Genomic DNA, 21,047 nt, shown 5'->3' with positions numbered 1-21,047 from the left:
TATTTGGGTTAACATGAGCTTTGTATTTATATTGTTATGTATGGTGGATTTACGATAAATCATGTAAACCTTTTGATAGACAACAAAAGTGGCTTTTATTAACACAAAGTATGTTAGATGAATTAGAATAAAAACACACTTTATAAATGTTTAATAACACTTTGTAGTCTTGTCGTCACATAAAGCTGCAGTACTGTCTCACTAACCCATTTGTCCAGACTCATGATTGATCATCAGATTATAACCTGACCAGGAAAGTCGGACTGGCCTGATTTTTATGGGAAACTGTAAACTCATATCTCAGAGTGAACACCTTAGGACAATCTGTACACAGTCAGAAGATGTTCCACTAAGACAGTGGTAATAAGCAGCATCACTTTACAACACTTTTTACAACCTACAAATGTCATCTAAAACTTGAGGATGGAGAAGCAATAAAACTACATGCTCCATTTCCTGACTATCTTTATTGTGCAATCTAAAGTGATGACAGCAAGAAACAGAAAGTGTGTGTGTTAGTCGTCAAAATCTCCAATCGGACAATGTCAAGAGAAGATGCTTCATTTATGGAATTTAATTCGTCATAATGTTGACAACAAATGTTATTCTATGATCTGTGCTCATCTTATTGGTTCTTACATAGTTGTACCACTGGAAGAAAAAACAGCAACCGGATAAATGCTGTTCATTTTCTTTTTGTTCAGTTAGTGAGAGTTAACAAGTGACAGCAATTAGATTTAATAATCAAACAAGTATACAAACACTAATGTAGTTTTATGTAGATATGAGGACATTAAGTGTTTATTACTGCATTTGTCAGCAATTAGGACCGACACCCTAAATTACTACAACTGTATTTTACTGCTTTAATTTTGCATCTGTTTTTTTACACCAAACACTACTTATGAGTGCCTGCATAGAAGGAGTAATAGTTGTTGACAAAAACAAAAACCTTTTTATGCATACATTAAAGTCTGTTATGAACAATTTATTAAATGTTAAGATATCGCTGATAAATACTAAATAAGGGGACTTAAAGGGTTGACAAATAGATTATATTTGTATGCCATTTGTTGTTATTCATTCTTTGACAGTAGAAAACCTTCCTTGATCGTGTCACCTGATACATTGCTCACGCTGAATACTCAGACAATTACCTTAGGTTAAGTTTTAGAAATAAACTGATAAATATCTGGCTCGTAGCCCTAGGCGAGCACAATTCGCATGGGTTCAGGTAATTGCGTTTACACAGTGGTTAATCAACTACAGACATTTGTTAGTCAAGTTGAGACGTCGCAGAGAAGACTCAACATCTAATAATGATTTATGGATAAATATGTAGGAAAAAAACAAAAATACTTTATTTCATTAATTTACAGCATTTGACAGTTTTATCCATGGTGCAAATCAACTACAACACTTGATGTAATGTTGACCTAAAATAAATAAAACCTTTTGTTATAAATAAATACCAACCACATAATTCAGCAGTTTGAGCACAGAGTTCTCTCACTTATTGCAGATGGATTTATATATCGGTCCAACAGACTTTCACCTCTGGACAATTTGTTCCCAATGTAGAACCAGATCATTTCTACCAACATTCAAAAGACAGACAAGAGGAAAATGTCACAGAACTCAATTCTCTTTTTCTCGGAGAGCCAAAAAAAAACAAAAAAAACAGCAGTAGTTCAGTATTCAGTAAAAAGTGTGAGTGTAACGAAGCAGATATCTATACCCTGTAGTTAATCAATGGATGATTTCATCCAAAGGGTGCTACAGTTACACATTTCCAGATGTGTTTATTGCAGATGTATTAGTCTCCGTTGAAAATAAAACCTACAGTATTGTTCTATTGATTTAACTTTAAAAGGCCACTTCAAGTTGACTATTAGACTGCAAAAAGAGGTTATGAATAGGCACATTAATGCTACATCACTCATCACTGCCAGTTTATGACTATGTACGACATTTTACAGCTAGTTGTGCGTACACCCTGTCCTATATTTACTGCAGGCAAGGGGCAGGATAACTAATGAAAGACAAATAGAGTAACTGCACGTGGGATCAAAGCTCCCAAAACGTACAGAACAAAGGCAATGTTTCAATGAAAATGTCGATCTGTCCGTTCGCCACCTAATACAGGGATTTAGACGAGAAGATCGTTAGATAGCTTTGATTGGATTAAGATTAAATAAATGTTGAGGGAAAGTGCTATTTAAGAATAAAATAAAAAATCTGCAGTACCACTATCAATTAGTCAATCAATCAATGAATCGTTCGGGCAGTAGAATCTCAGATAATGAAAAATGCAGTCTTCGATTGCTTGATTTGTCCAATCAACAGTCCGAAAACCACATGAACTAGAAAATTACTTTTTGACTTCAATAAAAAAAAAAAATCTGTCAAATGAATAAGCGATTCATCAAATAATCCAAACCCCACTGAAATGCAGTTGTAACATAACCAGTAACCTCCTGAAGTAAATGGTTCATAACAGGGTTCTTAAAATAAGGCAAACATGTCATCTGTGCTGATATTCAAAGAACAAAAAAACGTGATGATTTTTGTTTTGATCATTTAGAACAAACATACATCAACCGCAGCGGAGGGGAACTCTGGAGGACTGACAGTAAAACTTCAAAACAGAACCGTTTGAAAGCCTTTTACCCATCTGAACTCTAGTATTTACCAACGTGTCATTTCTTTTGTGATTTTAACCTGCAGCCCTGGGATCACTGTGAGGGTTGAGACGGCAGCGGGTGAAGCCCAGTCAGCTGGTCATCCGTGTCGCACCTCTTCATTCGCCATCCAAGTCCACCTTAAGCAGAGTTTCCTGGCGAGAGAGAAATATGCAGCTTAGTCGACACTCTGCACCCCAATAAGCCTTCAACCTGATGGGAGAGTTTCTGGGAAGCTGCAAATATATTTAAATCACACATAGCTAATAAACAGTAAAATGTTTGCACTAAACTTTAATTCAAAATTAACAGTAAACAAAAACAACCGAGAAATATTAATAGCGAAGGCTGTTTTTTAAATCAATTCAGCTACCGATTATTTTCTTGATCACTCAAATAATAATTTGGTCGACAGGATGTCAGCAAAAAACTAAATTGCTCATCTCAATTCCCAGAGGACCGTGGAGAAATCTTAAAATGTCTTGTTAAGTCCGACCAATGGTTCAAAACTCAAAGAGAACCGTTATGTAGCAGTTCATGCATTTTAAAGTTCCTTATAACTATTGCTGCATTTCTATCACAGGTTTGTATCAGTCAGACTTGACGGGAGAAAATTCAACACCTCTTAACATGACCATAAGCTGTGTTAACACATTTATTAGACCTACAAATTCAATCTCTTTAAAAGCTGGAACACAAACGTTTTCAGGTGTCCTCAAATCCTATCAAAAGCTACTCTTGAGGAGACAAAGACAGGAAATGTGGTGAGTGAGGAGAGGAAGGGTCTGGGTCGCAGGCTGCAGTCATATATCCTTACTGGCTCTACTTAAGTGACTTCACTCCAAAATCAAAGCCATCTCCAGAGGATGGTTAAAAAGGGCTGTGTTGACCTTTTGGGCCGGGACTTTGGTCTAAAATTTCTCAACAACTATTGGATCGGCATGACATTTTTAGGCCATTCATGGTCCCCAGAGGACGAATCCTATTGACTTTGATGATCCACTGACGGGTTGCGTGATATTACTGATGGGATGGTTTGCCATGGAATTTGCTACACAAGTTCAAGATAAATAGATTTTTTTTAATACCAATAATATGATCATCTCAACTGCGTTTTGGTGGCGATTTTGAAAATGATTGTTTATTAAAGAAGTTATTACAGCTTTAACGGTTATCTTTGCCTGATTGATAGATGTCTCATGTCACACACTGCAGTTGTGGTTGCTATTTGCAGAACTTTCATTACTACAGCTCGTCCTCGGGCTTCCTACCATTCCTGATATTTGTTTTTTTACTTAAGTGACAAAGATTTAGTATTTTAACTGACAAGCAATTTAACAACACAGACTGTACTTTTACGTCTAAATTCCAATTGTCTCGTCGTGCTTTACACATTTTGAGAATGAATATTTTCTCACCATGGTCACAAAGAATAACATGGATAACAATGAAAACACAAATTTGGGAAAAGCGTGACTTCCTGAGGAGGAAACACCTGTTGATCCGGTGACTCGGGAGCAGCTGCTTTTCTTCAGCCAGAGACGATGGTTGCACCGACATCAGTTCTTAGATCACAGAAAGGATGAAAACAACCGACTTTCTTCCTTCAGACTGATGACACTGATTTTACCAAGAAGGGATTCTTCAAACTGTTCTCTCAAAAATAGTTTGAAAACTGCCAATAACAAACAGAATTTGTTACAGTAAACAAATTACATCTACATAATAACCGGCTCAGCTGGGGCCTATGCCTCACAACCACCCATTCCAGTTCTCACGGACTCTGACTCTGACATCCCAGGACAATTTCAAAACACCCTTGCACATCTTTTCTTCTCTTATTAAAATACAGTTGCCACTTTTATTTAATAATATATACACTTGTTCTAAAGTACTTTTTTCTGTTTGTTATTTACCACATTTATCTACTATTGCACTATGTTTATTCTTTTTATTATACGTTTATTCTTTCATTCTCGGTCTATGTTTATTGTTCTGCACCTTTAACATCGTCAACTTATTTGCATGTGCAAAGTACTTGTCAAATAAACGATTCTGATAATTTGTGTCAAAATAGCTGCAGATTACTTTCATGGCAATAATATTTAGTGTTCATCTCAGAATATTTCTTAAATATTTCTTATGAAAGCTGGATTTCTGCTGGCAAAAACCACAATTTCCAAATAATGTGTTTGAGATTGGTTGGTTTGTTTGTTTATTAATGTCAGTCGTATCCTCCTCCTGATTTAACAATGCGGTTGAGGTGAGGTCATCTGTATTATACCTGGGGGCAATCTGTTGCCGAGCCAGCAGTAATACAAACAGACTGGATCTACTTTGTGACTCTGACCTTGTACCTTTTGTCAATTTTGTGAATGGTGTTAAATCCATCTGCTAAGATGAAGGTTAGATAAAAGCTGAGGAGAATTCAATAAAAAGCAATCAAACTAAATGCGTCACACCCTCCAGTTTATCCAGGATCATGGTAAATAGGACACCTGTGGACTCAACACCTGCCCTGTGAGCACAAGTGGATGGGTGGGGTGTTTGGTGTGGGTAGGGTCGTGAATGAGGTCTTCAATTTCAATCTGTAATTGTCCTCAGACATGCGTGAAGCCTCTTCTCTGGTGGGATAAAAACTGTGAAAAGCAATAAAACATATTTCCAAAAAAAAGGCGCATGTGAAACTACCAGAACTGCTCCAACAGGAAATGTTGTCCATGTGAGGAAACCGTCTCTTTAAGATAAGAAGCTGATCTCAGGAAAAACGTTTTTGGGGTCTTTTAAAAGGAAAGACATTCAAGAGACTTACTGTACTTTTAAAAGTCTTCTTCTCTCATCGTTGAATGGCTGTTTGTTTGTTTATTTATATATATAAACAAACAAACAACTCTTTTAAAACAGAGATAGATAGATACAGAGATAGATACAGAGATAGATAGATAGATAGATAGATAGATAGATAGATAGATAGATAGATAGATAGATAGACACACATTGAGTGTACTTGTGTTGCTGAATGAATGGTATCTCCTCTCTGAAGATGAATGAAGGAGTGTGTGTCTGCTTTTTTTGAGTGTGTGTCTGCTTGTGTGTGTGTGTCCAAACTTATTTTACCTTGACGGGACATGTGTTTGGACCTATGTGCAAACTCTGGATGATGAGTGGGTCCTGGGACTCTTTGAGGGAGACGCTCTGCTCAGTGAGAGACTTGAACGGCCTGAACTCCTCTCTCCACCACCACAGAGCCATTCCTACCAGCAGCACACTGAGAAACACTGGGACACACACACACACACACACACACAGATCACTCTCTGGAGCCTCTGCAGATTTGACAGAGGCCATCTAAATACATCTGCATATCGCCCCCTCGCCTTCTGAGAAGACAAACTAAAAAGGTGGCTGTTGTGACTGAATAGAGATAACTTAATTTAACACATAAACAACAATAACAATCATTCTAAAATACTTTATTTGCTTCTCTACATACTGAAATACAGATTACATGATGAACTAAGTAAGTACATATAGATGTAGCTTAAAACCAAGGAAGGGTTGTAACTTTTGAAAATCTTGCTTTTCTCTTTTACAGCCTTTAAAATTGTAGCTGTAAACATATTCCTGAATGCTAAATGACTCTGTATGTGGAACGAGTTGCTCAGTGTGCCCCGACTACTGACTGTTGCATGTTTATGACTCATCGGGTAGTGACCATGTCGACTTCAGTGTACGGTCACGTCACCGTTATATCCTGTACTTCACAGTAGAAAATTGTAAGTGACATTAAACTCATGAAGCATTTCATTTGGAGACTTGTGTTGACTCTCCGTGTGACAGGAAATTGGCTATTTTTAAACACTAGCGTTTTCCAGTGTAAACAAAAGAAAAAAAGAAGAAGAAAAAAGAGAGATAAGAACAGGAGGTTTTGACAAAATATTTTGGTATAATAAAAAGCTTCTTACCGATAAGAGAGAGGATTCCAGCAAATGTAGCATCTGAAGGAGTACAGCTGAACTCTAGGCTCTCAGTCAGCAGGTCCACAACACACCCGTGCAAACACACTGTCCCGGTACGTCCACATTCAGATGGCCCTAAGAACCAGGCAAAGGTAAGACAGCATTACTGTGACTCTAAAGTCAACGGCCAGAAGAACAAACAGAATATTTCTCAATACACTTGAATCAATCCCTGAGCTTCTTTCAAAAACTAAATAAACCCCTTTGCTAAATCACCATAAAGTGTGAGACGCGCATGTTTAATTTCTTTGACGAATCATACCTTTGGGTTGGAGAACAGGTTGAATGACAACCACACCACCTGGTGAGGTGATGTTTGACAGCAGCACTTGGAGGTTGACGCCGTTGTGTTTGCTGGCTCGGCAGATGGAGCGCGTCACTTCTTCACTCCAATATACAAAACCCTGAAGCAGAATGGAGCGAGTGAGCAGAGCTGTTATTTCATGGCAAAAATGGGATCAAATAACTTTTATTATCAGTTGAAGGTTGAGCTAAAGGGGCTCTGTGGCCAACAGTTGTGTTTATATTCTCAACTACATGTTGTGTAGGTCTAATGCTGTGTTCACACCAAAAGCTTTTGGTGTGAACGGAGCATAACAAACGTCTTGAATCCATTTCCTTCATTGAAACCAATAGATGCCAAATGAAAGTTTAATTCAACATCACACTGGTTGATTTTATGTTTAGCCTAGCTGGCAGCAGATAAGACATTTTCAGCCATTTGTCTGCCTAAATTCTTTGCATTACAATGCCACTAGTGGTCAAGAACTCCACTGTTAACTTAGTAAAAAGAAAATCTCTGTCTGTACAGAAAATAAAAACAAGGTGAAAAGCAAAGAAAGAAAGGGGAAAATATATATATAATAAATAGTTTTCTTCCTATCATGTGGTTCTTTATTTCCACAGATGGGATTGCAGTTTTAAGGGGCCAGTAGAGACAAACATATCACTTTTAAACACTCAGCAAAATGGTAACAGGAAACTGATTAGCTAAAGAGGAAACCTAGTTTAAATCATTTATTTTCTTGTGCGTGTGTATACCGATGTGTCTGTTGCGCATGTACATTTTCTCTCTGTATGTTGTGAGTATGTACTGAAAACTATTTAAAAAAAAAGGTTATTCAAGGATTAAGAACAACTTAATAACATTGAGATTTCTTCCTGATTTCTTGGTGTCATGAACAAAGAGGCTTGTTTCGGACTGGGAAGGTATTGATGAGGGTAATGGGATTCACATACGATCGGAAAACACGCACACATTATCTTCTCGCATTTTTTATTTAATAGTTTCTTTTCATTAACAGTCACAATTATTTTGGGCTCTGTCTTCAACACTTGAAGTGTGTGTAGCAAACCATTTTTTGATTAAAAAAAAAAAAAAGGAAAATGTGAGAAGAACATTTGTTTGTCTGATATTTGACTTCTATGAGGTATTGCTCCTGGCCTGAAGCACCTTCAAGGATTTCCAGAGGTTCGATATGAAAGGAAATGAGTCGAGCCTGTACTTCCCTTTGTCCTGCATACTATTTTTTTATATATATATATATATATATATATATATATATATATATATATATATATATATATATATATATATATATATATATATACACACACACATACACACACACCCCTGTTGTTTTTATATCTTATTTTTTGTCTGTAAATTGCTGCTACTTCGACACCAAATTTCCCCTCGGGGATTAATAAAGTATATATTAATTCATTCATTCATAATGGTTATGACCTTTCCATCACACTGTATATGCCTTGTTACTTTAATTCTCCAGTATAGCCCGGATGCATAGGATGACATGGGTACACCAGTCTCCATTCCATCATAGGGCTGTTAAGTGTTTTTATTACCTCAAACACAGCCAGTCCGAAGGGCCGGTCAAGATAACCGTTAGACTCTACCACTGTTTTGCGATGACGGCCCTCTAGATTTACTCTCGAGATGCTTCTCATTCCCTGGTCAGCCCAGTACAGCAGCTGACGAGGCATATCTAGGAAAAAACAAAATTGCAATATGAGCGGCAACATTGAGCAACTCTGAACTGTGATGGCATCATCCCTCTAACTTCTGCTAAGGGCATATATAAAGTTCCAGTTTATATAATTTAAAAAAAGAAAAAAAAATGGAAGCTGTGGGTATTTCTCTTTTATTTTTAAACAATTTGCATAGATTTATACACCTTCGGAAAGTTCAACAAACTCACTATCATTATCTCTGTGAAATGTCAGACATACCCAGAGAGAGAGCGACAGGCTGGCGTAGTGAGGAAATGACCAAAGCCATCCTGTCCCTTCCGTCCAAGCTAGCTCTCTCAATCTTTGGAGCGCTGCCACACTGAGCCCAGAAGAGTAGCCTGAGAAAACACACAGCGGATGAAAAATGCTGTTTTTATATTATATAAATATATTCTTGCTGTTATTAAAAGGATCTTCTGTAAATTCCTGTTTCTTGCATTTTAGTTATGTATATGTACAATTTTGTGAAACACATTGTAGTCCACCTGTTCTATGAAATGTGCAATATAAAAAGTTGTCTTATTATCATTATTATTTAAAGATAGCAGAAGCTCTATATTTTAAAACCCAGGGAAGTAAATTCAAAGTAAGCTTTTATTTCCCCCCAAGTTGCCAAAGAAATCGCACTTTAACAAAGAAAAAACAAACGGATAAAATGGATACGCTAAAACTCAAACTAAGCTGAATCCAAGTGGTTAGACCTGAATGTATTAGAGTTAAGAACAAAAGTGTAGCTTTCATTACTGTGCAGCTGCCATCTGTTGAATGTATTGTATATCTGTACCATATTACCCTTCCCTGGGTAAATGCATGCCATTAAAAAGTATTGTATTTAACAAGCTCTTACTGGAAGTGAATCCAGGTAAAACCTTTAAAGCAAACGTTGTAATCTGAAGATCACGACAAAACAATACGTCATCATAGCAAAAGTTTGAATAGCCATAGTCCTGCTGACTCGAGTACACTGAACCTCCTTGATGATGCTGTTAACTGTTGATCAAAATTAAAAGTAAACAACTTGGCCATCCTACCCTTGCAGAGGATCCACAGCCACCGCAGAAGGTTGATCCAGTCCTGTAATGAGCTGGCGCTGAGCTGAACCGTCCAGCAGGCCAACGTTAACAGAACCGCTCTCCATACTGGTCCAGTAGAGGAGCTGGTGGATCCAGTCCACAGCCAGGCCCGACGCTGAACCTTGAAATTTTAGCACCAACTCTGAATCCTCCGTCTTTCCATCCACAGAAACTCTGAAAAACATCCAGATAGTAAGATACTGAGTAAGACGATACATGACTGCATCCTTCAAAGGGTTCATTCATCTCTTCCCATTATGATTGTAAACTCTGAAAACTTTATAGCAAAATGCAACCAAATTATTACAAACATGTGTTGTTTTTAGCCAGCTTTGGATCCAAACTGAAATATCTTCTTCTATCATCAATTACTGGATGGATTGAGACATTGTATACAGATATTAAAGTCCCCCAGAGGATGAAGACTCATGACTTAGGTGATCCTTTGACTTTTCATTTATCACCATCATCAGGTCAAAATTGACATGTTGGCTTTTGTTTATGACAAAATACCTGCAAAACTAATGACATTAATCAGCCTCAGCTGTACTACGAGTTTAACGTCAACGAGGAAATGCCAGAATGCTAACATGCTAGATGGTGATCATGGTAAACAACATTATACGTGCTAAACATCAGAATGTTAGCATAGTCATTGTGAGCACATTCGCATGCTGATGTGAGGATTTGGTTCAAGGCAAGGACCCATTTACTAACTGATTGGCTGTTTATTTTCAATCAGGAGGTTCTTTATGAGGGTAATGTTCAGCACAAGGAGTAAAATGCAAAGACCTTTCCTTTATAAGTGTGCAATAATCTTAAAAGGACATGGGTGCTTATAATACAGAAATAAAACTACAAATGAATTCCATAGATAAAATCAGTAAAAAGATAACATTTAGAATAATTGATGGTTTACACTGAAGTGATTTTGTCAGAGCTCAGATTATAAGATCAGATAGCGACCTTTTCTGAAAGCTAAACTGAAAATAATTAAATGTATTATCCACGCTCAAATAACATTTCTTCAGTTCTTTCACCATTTAATTGAAGCTGTGGCTCATTAATAAATTAACAAGTCACACTATTAGTAGTTTTCTCTGCATCTTGATCTCTCTCTGTTATTCCTGTTATTTTGATTCAGATTTATTGCCGGAGGTGTACTGTACGATAATATGCCTCTATATTATGTTGTGTATATGAATAGATATGTTGTATTGTTCTCTTTTTACCATCTGGCCAGTGATGACATACTCTACAGACAAAAACTCTCCAAAAAACGAAATAAAAATACACTAAATAAATGTCCCTTCTGGAGGTATTCCAGTCATGTCCAGCAATGAAGATCTGTCTGGGGAAAGTTTTGGGATGGCCCAGGAGAAGCAGGACAAATGTAGGGAAAACATCCTGTTATCTGGTTTATCCTGCTGCCACAGCGGCCCGTAATCACACAAGGATGAATAATGGATAAATAATGGATGGGTGGAGTTTTCTGTATGCATCAAGGATGTGCGCTTTAGTTGCCACTGTCGTATACGTCAAGCATTGCTTTGGCTTCGTAAGGTAATATAAAGTGGAGTTTGGACTCCACTCGGTTACCTGTATACAGAGCCTCGTCCTTGCCTGGCCCAGTACAGTGTTCGGTTAGAGGCCAAAGCCGCCACCGGCCCTGGCCCCATTAAATGTGGAGCTGGTTCCCTGTTCTCAGAGCCAGTGATGCTTAGCCATCGTATTCCTTTAGAAGAGGGGAAAACCAGCTGAGCCTCATCCCCTGGAAGGAGACACACACACGCACAAAATACACAAAGTTCTCGTCTCATGTCTAAAGATGTCCTGAGCTTGATGCTTGTGTGCCAGTCTTCATGTATTCATTCAATGCTTATTGTCACATGTAATGCTTGGTACTTGATCCACTTATTGTTACTTGTTACACTGTATGCCAGTAATGGGTGTGTTGGACATATTTTGCTGTCGTTTTAACTTTCGAGTTGACCTCCTTAATGCTAGTTCTCAAATAAGTATCAAACTAACATGGTGGCAATGAGGCGTGCGGTTTTAAAAAGTGCTTAACTATATGCAATTAAAGTGGAAAATTAAAGCTACTCAACATGTAATCCATATCAGTGTAAAATAAGACTTTAATAAAAGAATATGAAGGAACCACACTGAACAGTGATGCTAGTGGTAGTGTACTCTTTAAATTAGTCCAAGTTCAATAAAGTGGAACATGTCCTGACAAAGTACTCAAACCAGAACAAACGTCTTACATATATTACAGATGAAATACAAATTCACGTGCAAACATGTATTCTGGTGAGTTCTTATACAAATATCATGACGGCATGCACTTCCGATTTGGCTCCCAGCAGTGAGAAACCAACCCTTCACACCATGTGCTCTATTCATCGTGTTTTGAGGGACATTAGGGGCACGTTTATTGAAAATGTTTTCACCAATGTAAAAATTCTATGTTGTTATTAAACCAGACCATCTACGCTGGGTTTAAGTGAGTTAGGTGCTGCAGAACTGTGGAGTCAAATGATAGGTGAGCCCTTTATAGTCCATTATACTTTTTTATTTGATAAATTGTTAATATAAAAATACTAATTAGAGCAGCTTTAACAAAATTGGAGTCTGTAACATGCTGGTGTCAAAAATGAATATAAAAGTGTCAATTTAAAGCTAGTGCAAACGGCAAGACTTTAAAAATCATCATAGCTGTGATGTTCAAACCACAATACATTGTTTTTTCTGCCATTGTGGTGCAGAGACATCACAACTGATCGGTCTCAGGCAGGAAGCACAAGATTATTTCAGTTTGAGAAACTCTCCTTCCCAGCCCCAAGCTTCCTGTTGTGCTTGCACTGAACTGCATCTTCATATCCCATCCCATAATAGCGTCCCATGATATAATCAAATATGATTGAAGGATTTTTGCCTCGGATGTAAAAAAAAACCGTGTCATGTAGTCTGCATATAGTCTTATGTGTTGGTCCTGTGATAAAATGGTGACCTGTACAGGCTGCACTCTGCCTCCTGGTCAGTGTATTCTGGGGAAAATGCTTACTTTGTTACAGTTCAGACAGAAGAGCATTACAATTTAAAATTCATGCTGCCTTGAGGTTGAAGGGTTTTGTTATGGGTGTTTGTTTTAGCCAGAACAATTAAAAGAATACAAGCAGGAAGGTCTTTAGCTCAAACTTAGGATCTCTGTGGTAAGATAAACACTTGTATGGTGTCACTGACAGGTTCCCAGATGCTCTAATAATTTGTTTCTCACCTTTGGCCTTGCACTCTCTGGTTGTCAGATTCATCCGGTAGTCTTTGTTGCAGTCGCAGGTGAGGCTGCCGTTCGCGTGAACACACAGCTGATCGCACACATCGCTCTCCAGGCACTTGTCGACCTCTAGATGAAAGAACGGACATTTGATAAAGAGTTTCAAGGATGCAGCTTAGGAATGTGTTAAAAACTGTGTACATGGAAGTACGGTTCCTGTTACTCAACAGCAAATACGGTGCGATATATCAGGACAAATCATTCTGACTGTTGACGTGAAAGAGGTACGAAGCTGCTCCATCAGGCTGCCACTCACCCTCACACTGGCTGTCCCCGACCAGCCTCATGTTGTTGGGGCAGTCGCAGTGGAAACCCAGCGGGAGGTCCACACACTGATGAGAGCAGCCGCCATTATTGACCTGACACTCGTTCTGATCTGCAAAAACAAAAACATTACATCACCATCAGTGAGCAGCATGATAAATGTGAAGCTGTGTTTTGTTCATGCTCACATACAGAACGGTGTTTTGAGTTACATCCATGGCATCCTAAATAAAACAAATTGTGTTCAGGTGGATTACAAACTAATGTTGGATGAAAGGAATGTACATAGACCCGAGATGAGTCCAATGAGGGTGTTGTCATCCGCAAACTTCAGGAGATGAAGGTGCTAAAAGCTTTTCTGTAAAGCAGTGGTGCAGTAAGCAGCGGTGCCACATTGCCCTCTGCTGGCTGATTATTAAAATCAAGTACTTGGCAGCAACGATTCGTTCTCAGGCACAGCAGCATTGAAGGCGTCACAATCAGTATGTCAGTCTGCAACAGAAGTGCTCGTCGGATGTTCAAACAGCATCTGAAACCTTCTCACCTCCACGATGCTCTACTCCTGCTGCTTTCATGTGAAAGACTGAGTGCAACAGCATAAATAACTTTGAGGAGAGCCGGTCAGAAATTGTGCTCCGTTATCCTCATTTGAACGATTATGAACGTGTTCGAGCAAACCACTGCCTTTATCTCGGACGCTGACGTTTGGTTGTGAAGACCTGGCTTGTGGTCATTGTTCTAGTTGGGACTAAGAGCCTAAACCATGTAGAAACAGCCTCAGTACCAAAGTACAAAAACATATTTGGATAAGATTGTCTACATACTTTTGTATCGTTTACTTGACACTGATTTTCTTTTATTTGCGAATTCAAGTGTGAGAAGTGAAGCTGTGTCATTCACCACAGTTGTCCTCGTCGCTGCCATCCGAGCAGTCTGGTGAGTGGTCACACCTCCAGGTGTGGCGGATGCACTGTCCATCTCCACACTGAAACTCAGACGGTGTACACTGAGACAAACTACACAACTGTCGAGCCTCGTCCCGTCCATCTCTGCAGTCAGTTCGGCCATCGCACAGCTTGTTTCTGGGCAGACAGATGTCAGACAGCCCACAGAAGAAAGAGTCAGGGGTGGCGCAGTTATGGCAGGAAGCTTCATCACTCCAGTCGCCACAGTCGTCCACGCCATTACAACGGAGATGTGGAGCTATACACTGTCTGCTGCGGCAGGAAAATTCATCGTTCTTACACAAAAAGAAACCTGTGAAGAGTGAGAGTCACAAGTTACATCAACAAGTAACTCTGTAAAGCCCTTAGAAGTGTTTTTACATGATATAGTTAGTGAAATTTTCATTCAGACCACTAACATTACCAGAAACATCAGGGCTTCCCACAGCTTGGTATCTAATGTCCAATTCAGTACAATTAGATCTCTAATTGCAGTTTCAGAGTAACTCAAGATAGCAACCAAATGAAAAATGCAACGTCAGAGAGAACGACATTGAGAAAAAGATTAGAAAAGAATATGGAAAAAAAAGTTTGGTCGGGGCGAATCTATGTGGGCAGGCTAATGAAACCCAATACATGTTTATCATCAGAACCAACTGTCGAATGGGTCCATCACATTAGTTCATAAGCAATGACCCAGAAGATCACAACCATCCAGATCGTCACCTTGGTTTTATGTGAGAAATATTCATAAAAATGCTCTTTCATGGTATATGAAGTTTTATATCACAATATTGATGTTTATTGTGATATAGTACATTTTCAAGAATATCAACTGAGAAACTGTAAAAAGTAAAATGAGTGGTAAAAAAAAAGCAGTTGTTTTATGAGCCCCAGCAAATCAACCACTGAAAACTCAAAATCATCACATTGGAGCAGTGATGCTTAACCAATACCAAAATATCCTAATAGACCCATAATTACTAAATTGACCAACTCTTTATTAATCTGAATGGACTTCATTGGGTTGCTCTATGATTGACAACAGATAATTTCATCTCGCAATTATCCATTTGATCTAGTCCCACTGCATCCCAGTAGAACCAGAAATTACTCCACTTCTGAGTGATGGAAAGTACATTTTGTTCACTCATTTTCATTTTCCTGGCTGCCATTCAAACCAGCGACTTTCAGGTCTCACATCTCAAGCAACACTGTCGATATTCATACCTGCTGTCAACATTATGTTTAATCGCAGAACACTTTCTCCTGCAGGCTTTTTCTTTGCTAAAGTTATGCAGCTTGTGGTTCATGCTCAACACAAAATCCCTCCGGAATTCAAATTAAAAAGTCTCTAATTACCTCATCGGGATTATAAGACCAAAATCTGCAATGGTATTTTCACCACACAGAGCAGGAAAATTAGACAAGAGTCTGTTATAATCAGCTAACACTGCATTACACAATACTGTAGGTTGAATAAGACGGTGTAAGTAAAAGGGCAACACAATAATTAGAGATAGCGATTGTGTGAACCTGTTCAGACTTTGAACCATTTGTGTTCGTGAAGCCACTGATGCACGGAGCAGAAACTGAAAAAATCTTTTGATACTGCCTTGCTTTTCTTGCATCTCTTGTCTGAATGCCTTTTCAAGTCTTACATAAAGCACAGCGAATTGCCTTGTTGTTCAAATGTGCTTTAAAATTTAGCCTGCCTTTCCTTGTTTTAAATCACTACATAACTGGTTTGGTTTATTCTACACACATACTGCTTATGCGTGTGTGTGTGTGTGTGTGTGTGTGTGTGTGTGAACATGTCAACAATGTACTCACCACAGCGGTGTTCATCTGATCCGTCCTCACAGTCTGCATGTCCGTCACACACACTCGGTCTCGGGATGCACAAACCATCGCTGCACCTGAACTCCAGCTGCTGGTGGCAGACGGGCAGTGAAAGAACTGCAGCACCTGAAACCCATAAAAATAGACGATTTACTGTTAATGTGCAGTGTGTCAGTGGATAAGATGGTCAAAGGCATCACAAAGGACAATATAATAGTTCCATAATAGACAAAAGGATACAATTCATTTATAGGCTACATCTTGTATGCTGTGTCTTATAAAATTAATAATATAATGTTGTCAATACAACATGCACTGATACAAAAAATATCATATGTCAAACAACAAAACAATGTGATCATCCTCTGGTCGTACATTATGATATATGTCATATGGTGAATTAAAGCCTATAAAAAAGGTAATCCTGAAGTTATTTAAGAAATTATCAAAATAAAGCCCATCTTCTTCACTTAAATATCCTGCTCAACATGGGATTTAAATAATTGATCTCAGAGCTAATGCTCTAATTTGGACTCATTGGGTTTACAGAGCTACATTGAAACAGTTCCACTTACTGTAATTATTAAATATATATTTAATTTTGAGATGCCAGTATTATGTATACATCAGACAAACCTGAAAATGCAGATATGTAACGATGGGGGTCAGTTAACATCCGGAAATAACCCTCTTCTTTTTCATCTTTTCTAGCTTTATTGGCACATTTCGCACATATATTTCACAAAAACAAAATGACAGGGTTTAGACAGGCTACCTGTAACTTTCTACATGTGTTAAGCAACACTGAAACGAAGAGAACATTACAAGTGTTTTCCAAGTTGACTGTTTGCATGTAGACGGACTTCATTCAAACTGACAGGTCTGCTCGACTGTAAACTCCCACCGAGTGCGTCCCTCCATTTAAAAACACAAACAAGCACTTAAAACAAGCACCTCTTTAAAGCCACACATGCACAAGTAACTTCAGCTTCTTACCCCAAATATGGCACCAGCTTAAAGGCGTGAGCAGAAGAAATAACCCTCCAAGGTGTCCCATGCTCGATGTCCTCCACAGTTGCATCGCTCGCTCGCACGCGGCGCGGAAATATGACGCAAGAGTTGATTCTGTTTGTAGGTGATTTAAAAAGGTCGAGGTAGTTTAACAATTTAAATTAATATCGCCTCTGTTGATTTTTCCTTCATTTTATTTATGCATGTTATTTGTTTAGTTGACGTCGAATAATTCACTTTTTTTTTAAATAACTTATAGTATTTGAATTAACGTTACGTGATATGAATTACGTTTGGTTTTCTCCATAGAAGTCGTTTAGTGTTTTTATTGCGCTGATAAACACTGACATGCAGCTGAGTGTGCCAGCATGACCTTGAAACACATACAACATTCTCTCACTAAACAGTGTACTTTCATATTATAGTTTTCTGGTACTAAATATTACACATTATATTACACAACGTCTTGGATACAAAGCTCCTGTCGTAAAACTGCTCACCTTTTAAAGTGTATTATTCGGTAACTATAGTCATCAACGACTTATCAGCACATAATAGATGTCTGCACCAGCTGTTTGCTGATTAGACCTGCTCTCCAGTTGAAGTAGCTGCTGTTGGCTAATGTCACTACTGCCTAGAGAATGTCAGTGAAGCAGTCTGAACAGGCTCACACCTGTTGAGAAGATACACTTAAATAATCTGATGCTTCGTTTGACCTTGCAGCTGTACGAAAGTATGTAGTTTGAAGAATAGTGTCTCAAGTATGATTGTAAATGTGTACCGACTCTAATCTCACTGATAACACTTTTAAATTAAAAAATAAATAATTTTCATAGGGTATTTGTTATTTCAGTTTTATGCGACATAATCCAGGGTCTAACTCACAGAAGCAAAGCAGCAACAACCAAACTAATTTAAAATGACAAGAAGCATTCCCTTTAATGGATGCTCTGTTAAATGTATCATACATTGGTTGTGGGCCTTCATTTCTCAAACCTGATGTTAGTTTTAAATGATAAAGATACTTAATAGACAATACAATTATCAGAACAATGCATGAGACATCCTGATTTTCTATTTCATGTAAAGGGTGTTTACCATTTGTTCTCCTTTGTCAACTAATTGCAATAAAACTGAAACTGTTTTGAGGATTTTTGTGAGAAAATATTTCATATTTGTTCAGTTCACAATATAGCATGACACAATAACCACAGAAATCCGAAATAGAACATATTTTATTCACAATTTTTATTGTACAACCAACACATGCAGGGGTCAGGCCTCCACAGCAGGTTTGGATGGAGACATTAGGTTGTTGATGTTGAAGGAGGTAATCCTGCTTCTCAGAGGTATGGCTGGTCTGTGGAGAGTGGTAGCTCCTTATATACAGCACCGGGGGTCACTGGAAGCTTTGGGACTTCAGCAACTTGACTAGAAGAGATCAGAGACAATTTATGATAGTATTTCAATATTGACTACAAATAGAATATGTCACTTAACAAGGAGTAAATGTATGTAAACAAGTCGTTTAATTAACTTCACGCTGAAGCAGCAAGAGACATTAGCACATGAGCAGCCATCAATACATTTAAGCATTGGAGCATCTTTGGCAGGTGTCTGATACAGCTAGATGATATAGCATCTATGAATATAGCTTAATTAACATAATTGTATTATGATTGTTAACATATTACTCACATTAGCTTACTCAATGTCAGTATAGCATATAGAACAATATTTTATCTTATCAGTGTGCGATAGTGCAAACTTAGCACTTCCTGTGCCGTTTGTAAACAATAAAGTTCTAGCAAAGACAAATTGACTAAAGCTTTTAACAAACTACTGCAGGAAAAGTGAGTAATTGTCAGCCGGTTAAAGGTTGCTCTCAATTGGGATCTTTTTCATGGTTTTCCTACAGTTGATGATTTTACAACTGGCAATCTAAATGAGGAGCCGCAGGTGCATATTGCAGCATAGATCAAACAAGTTTTCCTTCATTCTGTGACCATATCATCTTTTTGGTTGTAAACAGAAATAAGGTCACTTTTAGAAAAGGAAAAAAGAAAAAGATGGGTGAGTTTTCCGGCCTTCTCATTGGGTTCTTCTTATACCTTAAATCAAGCTGTTTAATATGTTGTAATAATCTGAATAATTTCCATATCTAGTTATAATAATTGTACATAAACACACTGACTGAATCCTTTACCTGCCAGCTGTTAGAGCCTTCTGAGAAGACATGATGACTGTGGCAGGTACTGACTCTCTGCGTCCATCTCTGCTGAAGTAGTAGTTGCTGGCATACTTGTGGCTCGGGCCCACTGGCAGTTTGGGTGGTGGCTGCGTCCTATAGAAAACACATTTTGATCAGAATGTACCTGTATCTTTGCAGTGAAAACAGGTACTTCCAGCTGTCCACAAGTGATAAGATGGATTTTAGCAGCACCAGTACTTTCTCTCTTTGCCAGGATTGTTAGGCCCTTGTGGGGGAATGTTATTTCAGGTGGTGGTGAAATTACATATAATATGATCTAGGGGGATTGAGGATGGTCAGTTTGAGTAACAGATCCCTGATTTTGAGGGCTTATTGGATGCTAAAATATAATGTAATAAAAGCTTTGCAACATATTCAGAAATATTTATTTAGATTTACTGGAACAGTGCATAGTCAGGCAGGTACTGAGAGCCCAATTTCAAGGGACATAAATGCCATAACTAGACCACTTAAAAAATAATAATAAAAAAAAAGATTAAATTCAGTTTCCTATCCCCTGATTAGCTGCTATAGTTCACCTGTGTCGAGGCAGGTGATCCAGCTCCTGCTCTGATAACTTAGCTAGATCACCATGCCACTTAAATTTTACTGTTAACTGGGTTGTATGTGTTGCAAGAAACAATACAACTGTCTTTAACTTAGTGTGAAACAGCACTGTGGAGAAGCTGAATTAATACAGTTGCCTTAGTTTCACAGGTTAACGCTAGTGGAGGAAGTCTTACCTCTTTGCAATCTCCCCATATCTCAGCTGCAGTTTGCCTTGCAAGTCGTGCTGAAAAAGAAACCGCACTGCTAAAAAACACAATATAAAAACACATGATATAAACACACTATAACAACATAATGGCTAGTTAATCATCTTTCTTATGTAACATTAGCAAATCATCCAACTCAGGCAAGGTCTTCAGAGCTAACGCTAGCTATACTTTGCAATTCCTGCCCGTTAAATCAGTCCTGTTCAGAATTTTCTTTTTGCGAGAAATAACCCAATGATAATCTATATTGTCTTTCACCATATGTATAACGTTTGTTTATGGTTACGTCTCTCACCCCTGATAACACATTTCGGAGTCTCTGGATGATTTTGGTAGCAGTTGCCATGTTTGCTGTTGTGAAGGACACTGGACTTCTTCTACATCGTGAAACAACGGTTCTCGGCACGAGAGTGACACCCGGCGGTTAGAAAGAGAAACGGCAGCAGCTTTAAAACGATTATTCCTGAAATGTAACTTAATAAATCACTGGGAAATGTACTTGTTTGAAATTCAATTATATTTATGTTCCGCTTTTGTAGTTCATGTGCCTTTAATGGAGAAAATATAATACAGTTTTTTTTACAGTTTTTTATTTATATTACTTGTTTGTATTTCTTTACTATGTCTCGTGTACACATTACCCTGTTTGCTGCTGTAATCCTGCAAATTTCCCCACTGCGGGACTAATAAAGGAATATCTAATCTAATACCTCTCTTTGGTGAACAATGATACAGTACATAAAACACCAGTGGAGTCAGATTAATGAGTCAAAGAGAAATACAAATTTTATTTGTTGCACAAGAAAACACAGTACAGG

At 38.1% G+C, this 21,047-nt stretch overlaps 2 protein-coding genes across 2 annotated transcripts; both read right to left on the bottom strand.

Moving 5' to 3' along the window:
* Positions 1 to 2,800: 2,800 nt before the first annotated feature.
* Positions 2,801 to 17,248, bottom strand: LOC306739573 (low-density lipoprotein receptor-related protein 8-like; the record flags this gene model as incomplete). Its single annotated transcript, XM_079221593.1, has 13 exons — positions 2,801 to 2,836; positions 5,799 to 5,959; positions 6,647 to 6,775; positions 6,963 to 7,104; positions 8,567 to 8,706; positions 8,951 to 9,069; positions 9,763 to 9,978; positions 11,404 to 11,575; positions 13,085 to 13,210; positions 13,398 to 13,517; positions 14,306 to 14,662; positions 16,183 to 16,317; positions 17,188 to 17,248. 13 exons carry the CDS (start codon positions 17,246 to 17,248, stop codon positions 2,801 to 2,803), a joined length of 1,914 nt encoding a protein of 637 aa, XP_079077719.1.
* Positions 17,249 to 18,421: 1,173 nt separating this feature from the next.
* On the bottom strand, positions 18,422 to 20,609 carry ndufa7 (NADH:ubiquinone oxidoreductase subunit A7). Its single transcript, XM_079220466.1, has 4 exons — positions 20,525 to 20,609; positions 20,197 to 20,246; positions 19,409 to 19,546; positions 18,422 to 18,633 (listed from the first exon to the last, which is right to left on the bottom strand). The coding sequence occupies exons 1-4, from the start codon at positions 20,573 to 20,575 to the stop codon at positions 18,546 to 18,548; spliced, it is 327 nt and encodes a 108-aa protein (XP_079076592.1). The 5' UTR covers positions 20,576 to 20,609; the 3' UTR covers positions 18,422 to 18,545.
* Positions 20,610 to 21,047: the final 438 nt, after the last annotated feature.

This window comes from Taurulus bubalis (assembly GCF_910589615.1).
Source record: "Taurulus bubalis genome assembly, chromosome: 7".
In the NCBI taxonomy this organism is placed as follows: domain Eukaryota; kingdom Metazoa; phylum Chordata; class Actinopteri; order Perciformes; family Cottidae; genus Taurulus; species Taurulus bubalis.
This window is presented reverse-complemented; position numbering and strand designations above follow the sequence as displayed.